Consider the following 11,727-nt stretch of genomic DNA (forward strand, 5'->3'; position numbering starts at 1 on the left):
TCGGTCGACTACAATACTTCCTTGGTATCGAAGTTTCCCGTTCCACTTATGGCATATTTTTATGCCAACGCCGCTATTCACTTGATATTCTCGAAGATTCTGGTCTCACTGCTTCCCGTCCTTCCGCTTTTCCTATGGACCAGAAACTTCGCCTCAATTCCACTGATGGTGATTTACTTCCTGATCCCACTACATATAGACGTCTCATTGGTCGTCTAATTTACCTCACAGTAACTCGACCTGACATTACTTATGCGGTCAACACTCTCAGTCAATTTATGCAATCTCCACGTAGTACACATCTCGACGCCGCTCACAGAGTACTACGTTATCTCAAAGGCTCTTTTGGTAAAGGCATTTTTCTATCATCCACAAGTTCTTTAAATGTTTCGGGTTTCAGTGATTCCGACTGGGCCGGTTGCCCCACTACCCGACGCTCCACTACTGGTTACATCACTTTTCTTGGCGACAGTCCCCTCTCTTGGAAATCCAAGAAACAATCTACGGTCGCTAGATCCTCTGCGGAGGCCGATTACCGTGCCTTGGCATCCCTCACTTGCGAATTACAATGGATCAAATTTCTCCTTCAAGATCTCGGCATTTCTCATTCAGCTCCAATGATCGTCTATTGCGACAACAAGGCTGCTCTACATATTGCAGACAACCCGGTCTTCCACGAAAGAACGAAACACATCGAAATAGATTGTCACCTGGTTCGTGAAAAGATCAAAACAAAACTAATTACGACACGATATACACCAACAACGGAGCAACTGGCGGATGTCTTTACAAAACCGCTGGGATCTGACACTTTTCAACGATTAATTGGCAAGTTGGGCTTATCTTCGATCTCCGCTCCAACTTGAGGGGGAGTATCAACGTTAGAGTCAACTCGAGTCAAGCAACTCTCGGCTACTCTCGGCTACACCACACTTACACCCGGTGGAACTAGTCAATTAACTAATTGGCCATAATATCTTGATGTATCTTTTACTTAATCTTATGTAAATCTCATGTAAACAAACCTATATATACTTTTGTAACCAGATTGGATTTGATAATATAGAGAATTGAGTTTGAATCTCAACTTTCCCTCTCTTCTCATACTCGGTTTCCTCTCTCTCTCTCTATCTCACAGAGACTCAACCGAGTCTCTCTCTCTTCTCTTCTTGTTACTTCTTAATTATATTGTTAGTTATTAGAATGTTACTCTTCACCCATATGCCATTATTATGTTGCGCTCCCTTACATGTGACATTCTTTTGAGCATACCACACTTTTCTTTTTCTTTTTTGAGTAACATAGAGCACGTGCGGCTGTTAAACTTATCACGTGTGAACTTCAATCTTTTTTCTTGAAAGAGCGTGGACCGAGTTGCGATACTATGTTAAGTTTGTGGTCGTCGTTCAACTCATAATTTTCTATTCAAGGCATGTGACTTCAGTAATTAGGCCATGTTCGGGCATGATTTTCCGGGAAAGTATCACTTTCCTTGAACATTAAAACCCTAAACTTGGGGCAGACAAAGTTGATGACTCCTGTTTAGCTGGTGGACTACTTTTTTGTTTAAAATATTCATTTATTTTCCCATGTGGAACCATCAACAAGCTAGCTATATAATTCTCTTCATCTGTGATCAAGAAATACCCATCTCTCTCTCTCTCTCTCTCTCTCTCTCTCTCTCTCTCTCTCTATAGATCATGGAGTTCTTCATGGTACTACTATTATTTGCCATTTTTCTTCAACTTCCTCTATTTTTACTCTGGAAGTTGTTTCAACAATGGAGAGGTCAATCTTGTTATATTATGGCTTATGAGTGTTACATGCCAACTGATGATAGAAAACTTAACACTGAGCTATGTGGGACTATTATAAAGAGAAACAAGAACTTGGGTATTGAAGAATACCAATTTCTCTTGAGAACCATTGTTAGTTCAGGTATTGGAGAAGAAACTTATGGACCTACAAACATAATTTCAGGTCATGAAGAATCTCCAACTCTTAAAGATGGGTTAGTGGAAGTAGAAGAATTCTTCTACCAAACTCTCGATAACCTCTTCGAAAAATCGAAAGTTTCTCCTTCCGAAATCGACATTCTTGTTGTTAACATCTCTATGTTTTCTCCTTCACCTTCATTATCAGCAAGGATAGTTCACCATTACAAAATGAGAGAAGATATTAAGGTTTTCAACTTATCAGGAATGGGTTGTAGTGCTAGTCTTATATCGGTTCAAATCGTTCAAAATATCTTCAAAACTTATCAAAACCGTCTGGCGATGGTTGTAACGTCTGAATCTATAGGTCCAAACTGGTATTCAGGCAATTCTAAGTCCATGATCCTTACTAACTGTCTCTTTAGGTCAGGAGGTTGTGCTATTCTTTTAACAAACAACTCTAGGTTAAAACCTAGAGCCATGTTAGAATTGAAGTGTCTAGTTAGAACTCATCTAGGCTCGAATGATGAAGCTTATCAATGTTGCATGCAAACTGAAGATGAACTTGGAAGGCCAGGTTTTTATCTTGGAAAGAACTTACCGAGAGCTGCAACTAGGGCTTTCGTCGAAAACCTAAGAGAAATCGGGCCTAAAGTATTAGCGACAAGGGAGTTGATCCGTTACGTAATAGTATCACATTTTCGTCGAAAAAAAGATGGTTCTAAGAGTGGTGGAAGAACAAATGTGAACTTTAAGACTGGGGTTGAACATTTTTGCCTTCACACAGGAGGAAAGGCGGTCATCGAAGGGGTCGGAAAGAGCCTAGGGTTAACTCAGTATGATCTAGAGCCAGCTAGGATGACACTTCATAGATTTGGTAATACATCAGCTAGTAGTCTTTGGTATGTTTTAGGGTATATGGAAGCTAAGAAGAGGTTGAAGAAGGGTGATAGGGTTTTAATGATAAGTTTCGGAGCAGGGTTTAAGTGCAACAGTTGCTGCTGGGAGGTGGTAGGAGATTTGGAGGATGGAAATGTTTGGAAGGACTGCATTTCTAGTTACCCTCCCAAAACCCTAATTAACCCTTTCATGGAGAAGTTTGGGTGGTTAAATGAGGATGAACCAGATATTCTAAAACTTTGAATGATAATCATACATAAATTTACCCTATTTGTTCATGATTCTTATCTAATACTATATACATATGTCTTACTATTTTGATGTAATTTCAAAGCAAGAAGGTTCTTAGGGCCTCAATTATGTATTTCCATTTATTTGGATCCTATATTTATATATAGGACCCTCATTAGATAAATTTAATTAAACTCATACTAAGTTCATGAAATACCCATATAACCGAGAAGAAATTGAAATGTCTTGTCTATCGCTTTCTAACTTATGTTATTTCATTTTACATTGTTCTGCAACTTCTTTTACCATCGATTCTTAGAATGCAACCTATCCAAGTTCAACTTTTCACTCAAGTGAACACCGCCATATGATTTATGTCATATATTTCTATAGTATAACGATCGGAGTGGTAGAGAAACTAGTTTCTAAATGTAGTAGTGCAATAATCATGGGAGTGATAGTTTTTCACATGAAATTTGAAATAAATTTGAATGAACAAGTTTGTCTAATAATATTAAATGGTTGAGTAAATAAATACAACTACTACCTAAGAATTAAGATCCATGGAAAATTGAAGTCTATACTTGTTGAAAGTACAAAGATTTGAGTGATTTTTGAGTCAGATCAAGATCACCATTAAATACACCCATACCTACTAGTCATAAATAAGGGGTTTAATCAATCATAAGTATTTTAGGAAACTATTCTGAAAGCTTTTTGCTTTGGTTTTTATGGTTTTCTTTATCCATGAAAGTCTTGGACTTTAACAACCAGACACTTTATGATAGCAATTAAGATTTTGGTTTACTCTAGGTCCATATAACTATAGTTTTACCTATTTTATATTCAGTTTCAAGAACAACAAGCGTTTGTAGTCCAACGGTTAGGATAATTGCCTTCCAAGCAATAGACCCGGGTTCGACTCCCGGCAAACGCATTTTTGTTTTTGAATCTCCGCTACTAGAAATGATTTTTGTATCCAGACAAGTACAAAATGAGAAAAGAATAATCATAATTTTTCAACAACAATTAGAGGTATTACTCTTTCATGGTCGATATCGAAAACATAAAAAGTAAAAATTTTGATTATTCTCGCTACACAAAAACTTATAAGTTGGTAGCGTAGTTCAAACAGTAATTTAATTTTCCGTCAGATGACTCGCCAGAGTGAGAGAGGTCGATACAAAAGAATTGATAACTTAATTTACACGTAAAGTAAGAGTAAGATAAGTTTACCAGTAATCTCCGCAAGAGCAACTTCCGTTCTTAAAATGGTGGAATCGATGCATATCCCTTACTATGATCTCTCTTCCTGTTACTTGAGATATAAATTTGGTCGCATTATGACAATCGCCACATACACGAAGGTTCTTTCGTATATGAATAGTGGTACCTGGATTAGTATTTATAAGTCCGAATGAGATAGCAAGCTTTTCACTATGGGTATTGAGGATTTTCTTCTTTACATCATCTTCTACGTCATGAATCGAATTAGTATCGGGTATATAACCAACTGATTTAATCTCATCTACTAATCTTTCGAGTCTTTCATAAATTTTTTTGCTTTGTGGGTGGCTTGTGCTACCTGAGTAGAACGAGTGAACTTCGTTTTTTAACTCGATCAAACTGCAACCTGGAGTCTTTTGAAGTCCTTTCTTCTCCATGGTTTTTCTCACTTTAGCTACATTATCCCACATAGAAGCATCAGAATATATATTCGCTAATAAAACATGATATCCCCCTTCTTCGGGGTCTAGTTCGAATAATCTATTAGCAGCTTTCTCTGCTAATTCGACGTTTTTGTGAATCTTGCATGCACCTAACAATGCACCAAATACACTAATTCCAGGTTCAATCGGCATCTTTTGAATGAATTCCCAAGCTTCATCGAGGTGACCCGAACGTCCAAGAAGGTCAACCATGGTTCCATAGTGATCACTTACGGGCTCTAACCCGTAATCTTGCTTCATGCTGGCGAAAAGCTTTCGCCCCTCATTGACCAACCCAGAGTGACTACAAGCCGAAAGTACGCATAGGAAGGTCACATTATTAGGTTTCACAATGTCGTCTTTCATTTTCTCGAATAATTCAACTGCATCTTTTCCGAGTCCGTGGGTTCCATACCCATCTATCATTGAATTCCATGTTGTAACATGACGATCTTCCATCATGTTGAACAGTTTACGTGCTACGTGAACACCTCCACACTTGGCATAGGCATCGATCAAAGCGGTCATGACAAATATATTTTTGTCCAAGTAAGATCTAATAACAAGTCCATGAATCCACTTAGCTTGACGTAAAACAGACAAATCTGCAACAGCAGAAATTATACTCACCATAGTGAAAGAATCGGGTTCCATATTCTCTTTTTGCATCTTACAGAAATGACTCAAAGCCTCGCTAACTCGCCCATTTTGTGCATAACCCAAAATCATGGTGTTCCAAGAAACAAGTGTTTTGTTCTTTAGGTTTCTGAAAAGCTCGGACGCAATATCTACTCTTTTACATTTTGAATACATGGCTATCAAAGAGTTCGTTATAGAAACATTTCCCGCTAGTCCAATTCGATTCGCTAGTTCATGAACAATCTTCCCCTGTTCGATATCACCCAAGTCAGCACACGCGTGTAAGGCACCCATAATAGTAACATCGGTAGGTTCAATACTTTCCTTCATCATTTCATTAAAGATTACTAAAGCTTCTTTAGGATTCCCACTTTCGGCATACCCATCAATCATTGAATTCCATGAAACAACATTTTTCATTCTCATATTATCGAAAACTAATCTAGCCTTATCTATGAACCCACATTTCGAGTACATGTTGACAAGTGCAGTAGAAACATTAACTAGAGACCAGAAACCAGCTCTCATAACATAACCATGAATCATTCTACCAATTCTCAATGACCCAATATCAGCACAAGCCGGCAAAACAGTAACAATAGTGATCGAATCAGGCGACTTACCATCCATTTGCATCCTTAAAACTAATTCCAAAGCTCTCCTTGCCAACCCATTTTGAGCATACCCAGCAATAATTGTATTCCAAGATACCAAATCTCGTTCAGGCATTCTATCAAACATCTTCCAAGCTTCATTAACCTGATGACATTTCGCATACATATTAACAACTGCTGTCATTGCAAACAAATTCGATCCAAACCCATTAGAGATTAACTGAGAATGAAGCATTTTACCCCTTTTAAGATCAAAATTATCCCCACAAATTTTCAATAAATAAGTAAAATTATAAACAACAGGACGAATATCATCGTACAACATTCGATGAAAGAATGAGATAGATTCATCAAGAGACGAACTTTTAGCATGACCCTTTAGAATAGTATGATAAAGAGCATCAATTTTGTCTTCAATTGGATCAAAAATCAAACGAGCGTCACGTAAGTTTCCGAATTTAGAGAGTAAACTAACGAGTTTAGTTTGGAATAAGTGTTCATTATAGAGACCATTTTTTATGATTTGAGAGAGAATTTGTTTAAGTTCTTTCATGTCTGAGCAAATTTCGAGAAGGATAGCAGATGGGTGGGTATAGACATGAGAAGGTATGTAAGTTCTTTGAGAGAGAGAATGGGAGGAAGAAGAAGGCCTGGTAGAAGAAGATGAGTAAAGTGTAGGGGAAATCACACTGTAGCGTATTTTAGAGGGAGATGGTAAAGTTATTGAGAAAGGTTTGAAGGGCAATAATGTCGAACCCATCTCTCTCTCTCTCTCTCTCTTCTTCTTCTCACTTTCGTTTCCCGGAAAAATTTAGAAGATTGGCTTAAAGATCTGGTCCGTTCATTTGTGGAAACAACAAGATACTATACCCTGCCCACAAAGTCTCCGTGGTGAATGCCAGTCAGGTGACGTGACCGGACGAGATTTAGAAAAAAAATTGTTTTTTTTTGTTGAACAGAAAAAAAAGTTGTCGAAAGAGATAGAAAACTTTTCACTTTTTATCTCTAAATCTCGCCTGGCCATGTCATCTGAGGGCACTTCTCGAAAAAAGCGTCGTTTTTTTTGTGGAAACAGACGGGTTAAGAAAGGTGTTATTTTTCACTATTTGAGTTTCGACAAATACATGCAAATACTCACATATTGTTCGTCGGTTACCTCATTTGGCTTGTCTTCGGCATCACTCGCTTTTCTTAGACAAACTTTGGGAGAAAAAATCTCAAATTTCCGCATTTCGAAGCATTGGATTCACACAACCGCCCTGAAACTAAAACTTAAATAACCCCCAAACTAATTCAAATCAAAATAATCTCGAGAATCCAAATGCAGAGAAAACACAAGTAATCTATAATTTAACTCTGAGTTGATCCAAACTTGCTAGAGTTGTATCCATCTTCATAGTGATATTACATATTTATAATTCACCCATACTTTTTAAGAATGTCATTATTTGTTCGGCATCAAAAGAAATATAAAGAAAGAAAATTTATTACTAGATAGAATTTGACACGTGGAGGGAGAGTAGACGTTTGGCACCTGGACAGGTAACGAATGAATTATTCCTGATATCATACATCAACAGCTCTAAAGCTATACAACTCCCATTCTTTCCAACAAGCTATTTGCTTCCGGTGCGTAGATCTCATTCTTGTATTCCACGTGTTGCGTTATCAAGCACTTAATTTGGGAAGTACACCAACTCCTTGTAGTACCGGATCATGACTTAAATTGGAATTTGCGGGAAAGAAGAGAAACGAAGAAAGTTAGAGAGAGAAAGTTGGAGGGAGGAAGAGAGAGAAACAGAATGAGAAAAATCCAATCTCTTCCAACCTAAGCAAGGTCAAAATATTCATCATCTTCCAATCAAAGATCTGATCAAACCCTAATCTCCCTATTCCAAATCCCTTTATGACCTTCTCCGTTTTGAAAACCCTAAAAATTTGAAGAAATTCGTACACGTATATGAATGAATTTCTAGGGTTTACAATTTGGAGAAGGTAAGAAGGTCTTATTCAAATCTCGAATTCCATATATGATTCAAAATGTATGCAAAAATGCATACATTTAATACATCTTTAATTAGGGTTAGGGATTTCTCTGTTTTCTCTTTCCCTCTTTAATACCAATCAAGACCTAATCGTCAATTGATAATGGTGATTTCTGAAGGAAGCGAGAGGGATTTAGAACAGGGATATAGCCCACCTAGAATGAGAACCCTAAATAGAAGAATGACAATGAGCCCTAATTATTTCTCGGAGATATCTCCAACCCCATCACCAAGATCGGCAGCAGCTCCGGCTCTAGTTTTATCATATTCAGGTAAAAGAATGGATCAAGTGGGGAAGAAGAAATACGTAAAACAAGTAACGGGTAGACATAACGATACGGAATTACATTTAGCTGCTCAAAGAGGAGATCTTAATGCAGTTGAACAAATTCTTGATGATATTAATGCTCAAATGGTGGGTACATTAAGTGGGGCAGATTTTGATGCTGAAGTTGCCGAGATTCGATTAGCGATTGTTAACGAGTTGAATGAATTAGGGGAAACTGCATTATTTACAGCTTCTGAGAAAGGGCATATTGATATAGTTAAGGAGCTCTTAAAGTATTCTACTAAAGAAAGTATTGCTACCAAGAACAAGTCTGGTTTTGATGCATTGCATATTGCTGCGAGTCGAGGGCATCAAGGTGAGATTGTTAGAATTCAATTAGTTCAAATTTTGTTTCATTTTCATCAATTAGAAGCAAAGAAAAGAAAATTCTTGTTCCAATAACTTTTATGGTGTGATTTTGTTTAACGTGGTTTGATAGTTAGATAGCATTCATTTCATTACTATTATGTTTACCCCCAATGCCAAGATGTTGAAATTATGCTGAGAACATCTTTGTGCATTAGTGCCAGACGGCTAGTTATGGTACTCAAAAGTCAAATCCATTGGCATTATCATTTTTCATTCATGGGCAACAAGGGCATACATGGTTTGTTCACAACCACTTGTTCTTGACGCTCGCTCTGTTGGAAGTGCCTTGAATATGGGTCGATATTTAACCTGAAGAGTGTCCTCAGAAACCGTACACCGAAATTTTGGCCTGACTCATTTACTTATGTTTGCCTTAGTCTTTGTAGAGGGCGATTTATCAATGTAATAGGTGTATCCTATTTTTCGGTTATGAGATTCGTGGACGTGGAGTGCCAGGGTTTCAGTGAGCTACGAATCCTTGAGTTATCTTTGTAATCTTGATTGTTTTTTGTCATAACACGCACTGGCTATCCGACTTGCTTTACTAAAGTTTAGAAGTTTCTGTAATAATCTAATACTTTGAAGAGCCTTAGATCAGAGTGGTTGAAATGTGCAGGTTCTCATTATTTGTTTGTTAATCTCTTGATGTATATAGTATATCATGCTAACTTTTCTTGAGTTAATAGGTAGTAAATAGCGCTAAAACTTTCCTTTCTTCGGTAAGATATCCTACCATAATGACAACATCACTAAGGTCGTTACGCTAACCTTGTGAAAATGGACAATACTTACAAGTATATCCTTTTAGTTTTTCTGTACTTAACATGCCTAGTCCAATTGAACCGACCTTTTCTTTATAGACATTGTGCAGTTGCTATTAGAGCATGACCCAGGATTGAGCAAAACACTTGGACCAGCAAATGCAACCCCACTTACATCTGCAGCTACTAGAGGCCATACAGTTGTGGTTAACGAGTTGCTCGAAAAAGATTCTAGCTTGCTTGAGATTTCTCGATCCAACGGGAAAAATGCCTTACATTTAGCTGCACGACAAGGGCACAAAGATATTGTCAAAGCATTACTCGACAAGGATCCTCAATTGGCTCGAAGGACGGACAAGAAGGGGCAAACTGCGTTACATATGGCTGTAAAAGGGGTTAGTTGTGAAGTTGTGAAGATGCTTCTGGAAGCTGATGCAGCTATAGTGATGCTCCCTGACAAGTTCGGTAACACGGCTCTACATATAGCCACAAGAAAAAAACGGGCACAGGTACTGTCTCTTATTATGCCATCTCATCTCTATATTCAGTGTGCACCGAATATTCTTCCTTGATGCACTACAATAAATTTAGAAGATAAAGAGACGTAAAAATATATTATGAGAGACATTTTATGTGGTTCTTTTTATTCATAAGCCTACGAAACTGTTGAATGCTGCAGATTGTGAATGAGTTGTTACGCCTCCCAGACACTAACGTGAATGCACTGACCAGGGATCACAAAACAGCCCTTGACATAGTGGAAAATCTCCATCTCTCCGAGGAATCATCAGAGATAAAAGAATGTTTGATTCATTATGGAGCAGTTAGGGCCAACGATCTCAACCAGCCAAGGGATGAGTTAAGGAAAACCGTGACGCAGATCAAGAGGGATGTCCACACTCAACTAGAGCAAACAAGGAAAACCAACAAGAACGTGAATGGAATCGCGAAAGAGATCAGAAAGTTACATAGGGAAGGAATCAACAACGCCACTAACTCTGTAACAGTGGTTGCTGTGCTCTTTGCAACAGTGGCATTTGCAGCGATCTTCACCGTCCCTGGTGGGGATGACGAAACTGGAATGGCGGTCGCAGTTTCCACGCTTTCCTTTAAGATCTTCTTTATCTTTAACGCAATTGCCCTCTTCACATCCTTGGCCGTCGTGGTGGTTCAGATAACACTAGTTAGAGGAGAGACAAAATCAGAGAGACGAGTAGTCGAAGTGATCAATAAGTTGATGTGGTTAGCCTCTGTTTGCACCACAGTTGCATTTATCGCATCTGCGTATATAGTAGTTGGTCGCCGTTACCGGTGGGCGGCTATTCTGGTTACAGTTGTTGGAGGAGTGATAATGGCAGGAGTTCTTGGCACAATGACTTATTATGTTGTTAAGTTTAAACGAAATCGATTAGTTCGAAAGAAAGAGAAGTATTCAAGAAGAAGTATGTCTAATTCATGGCATCCCTCAGAGTACTCGGATTCCGATATCAATCCAATTTATGCCATTTAGTGATCACCTCAACTGAGAAGCTTTTGCACTATATTGAACCGAACTGCAAGAAGGATAATGAATTCAGATTCTGCATTTCTAAAGGTGCTAAAATCTTTTCTTTCACAGGAAAATACAAAAGCAAATACGAATTTGGAAGCCTGAGTCTGATAAAGAAGTGAACTTAACAAGAAAAATCGAGCTTATGACAGGCTTTGGGTCATCATTCTTCGATGGGAGGATCGTACAATTACATTCAAATCAGGTAGATTTTGTACTACTTATATGTTCCTATGTTATTTTTTTATTTTCTTCATCACCCACAAGTACTTGGAGAAATATGTATATAACTTATGCTGCATTTTAAGAAATGGCATTTGGAAATACACGAAGAATGTCCGTAATTCATATACATTATTGATTTATTGTTAGTAGACATGGTTTTTTCATACTATTTATTATTGTACTTAGTTATTCATCTCCCTGCACGAACCCAAAATCGACAATGGTTTAAACTTCAAGCGCGAAGTTGGAAATATATTTTTCTTCTGTATGTCACAGGGATCGAATATAGTGGATGAGTTGCTCCATGTATTTATTTGTACTAATACCCTCTAACTAGCCTCATTAATTAAGTACTTGTTAATCATTTGATTTTGACAGTTGAGTAGGGTTAAGGAATTATGTAATAAAAAACAGAGGATTAGT

At 37.8% G+C, this 11,727-nt stretch overlaps 3 protein-coding genes and 1 non-coding gene across 4 annotated transcripts; 3 read left to right on the top strand and 1 right to left on the bottom strand.

The window, feature by feature from the left end:
- The first annotated feature begins 1,643 nt into the window (after positions 1 to 1,643).
- Positions 1,644 to 3,279, top strand: LOC147546262 (3-ketoacyl-CoA synthase 12-like). Its single transcript, XM_086636674.1, has one exon. The coding sequence runs from the start codon at positions 1,701 to 1,703 to the stop codon at positions 3,075 to 3,077; it is 1,377 nt and encodes a 458-aa protein (XP_086492800.1). The 5' UTR covers positions 1,644 to 1,700; the 3' UTR covers positions 3,078 to 3,279.
- A 651-nt stretch (positions 3,280 to 3,930) lies between these two features.
- Positions 3,931 to 4,002, top strand: TRNAG-UCC (transfer RNA glycine (anticodon UCC)). Its single transcript has one exon. It is a non-coding gene; the product is annotated as a tRNA-Gly (tRNA).
- Positions 4,003 to 4,132: 130 nt separating this feature from the next.
- Positions 4,133 to 6,879, bottom strand: CRR22 (Pentatricopeptide repeat (PPR) superfamily protein). Its single transcript, XM_086636671.1, has one exon. It carries the CDS (start codon positions 6,785 to 6,787, stop codon positions 4,298 to 4,300), a length of 2,490 nt encoding a protein of 829 aa, XP_086492797.1. The 5' UTR covers positions 6,788 to 6,879; the 3' UTR covers positions 4,133 to 4,297.
- Positions 6,880 to 7,743: 864 nt separating this feature from the next.
- Positions 7,744 to 11,471, top strand: LOC147546265 (ankyrin repeat-containing protein ITN1-like). The gene is made up of 3 exons (XM_086636672.1): positions 7,744 to 8,716; positions 9,630 to 10,039; positions 10,210 to 11,471. The coding sequence occupies exons 1-3, from the start codon at positions 8,176 to 8,178 to the stop codon at positions 11,038 to 11,040; spliced, it is 1,782 nt and encodes a 593-aa protein (XP_086492798.1). The 5' UTR covers positions 7,744 to 8,175; the 3' UTR covers positions 11,041 to 11,471.
- Positions 11,472 to 11,727: the final 256 nt, after the last annotated feature.

The sequence above is a fragment of the Eschscholzia californica genome, unplaced genomic scaffold (assembly GCF_041429995.1).
Source record: "Eschscholzia californica isolate CP2 unplaced genomic scaffold, dmEscCali1.0.p SCAF_4, whole genome shotgun sequence".
Taxonomy (NCBI): Eukaryota; Viridiplantae; Streptophyta; class Magnoliopsida; order Ranunculales; family Papaveraceae; genus Eschscholzia; species Eschscholzia californica.

Coding starts and splice junctions, on each gene's coding strand:
- LOC147546265 (XM_086636672.1), top strand. CDS start 8,176: ATGGTGATTTCTGAAGGAAGCGAGAGGGATTTAGAACAGGGATATAGC. Junction 8,717..9,629: donor TGCGAGTCGAGGGCATCAAG/GTGAGATTGTTA, acceptor TTTTCTTTATAG/ACATTGTGCAGTTGCTATTA. Junction 10,040..10,209: donor CAAGAAAAAAACGGGCACAG/GTACTGTCTCTT, acceptor TGAATGCTGCAG/ATTGTGAATGAGTTGTTACG.
- LOC147546262 (XM_086636674.1), top strand. CDS start 1,701: ATGGAGTTCTTCATGGTACTACTATTATTTGCCATTTTTCTTCAACTT.
- CRR22 (XM_086636671.1), bottom strand. CDS start 6,787: ATGGGTTCGACATTATTGCCCTTCAAACCTTTCTCAATAACTTTACCA.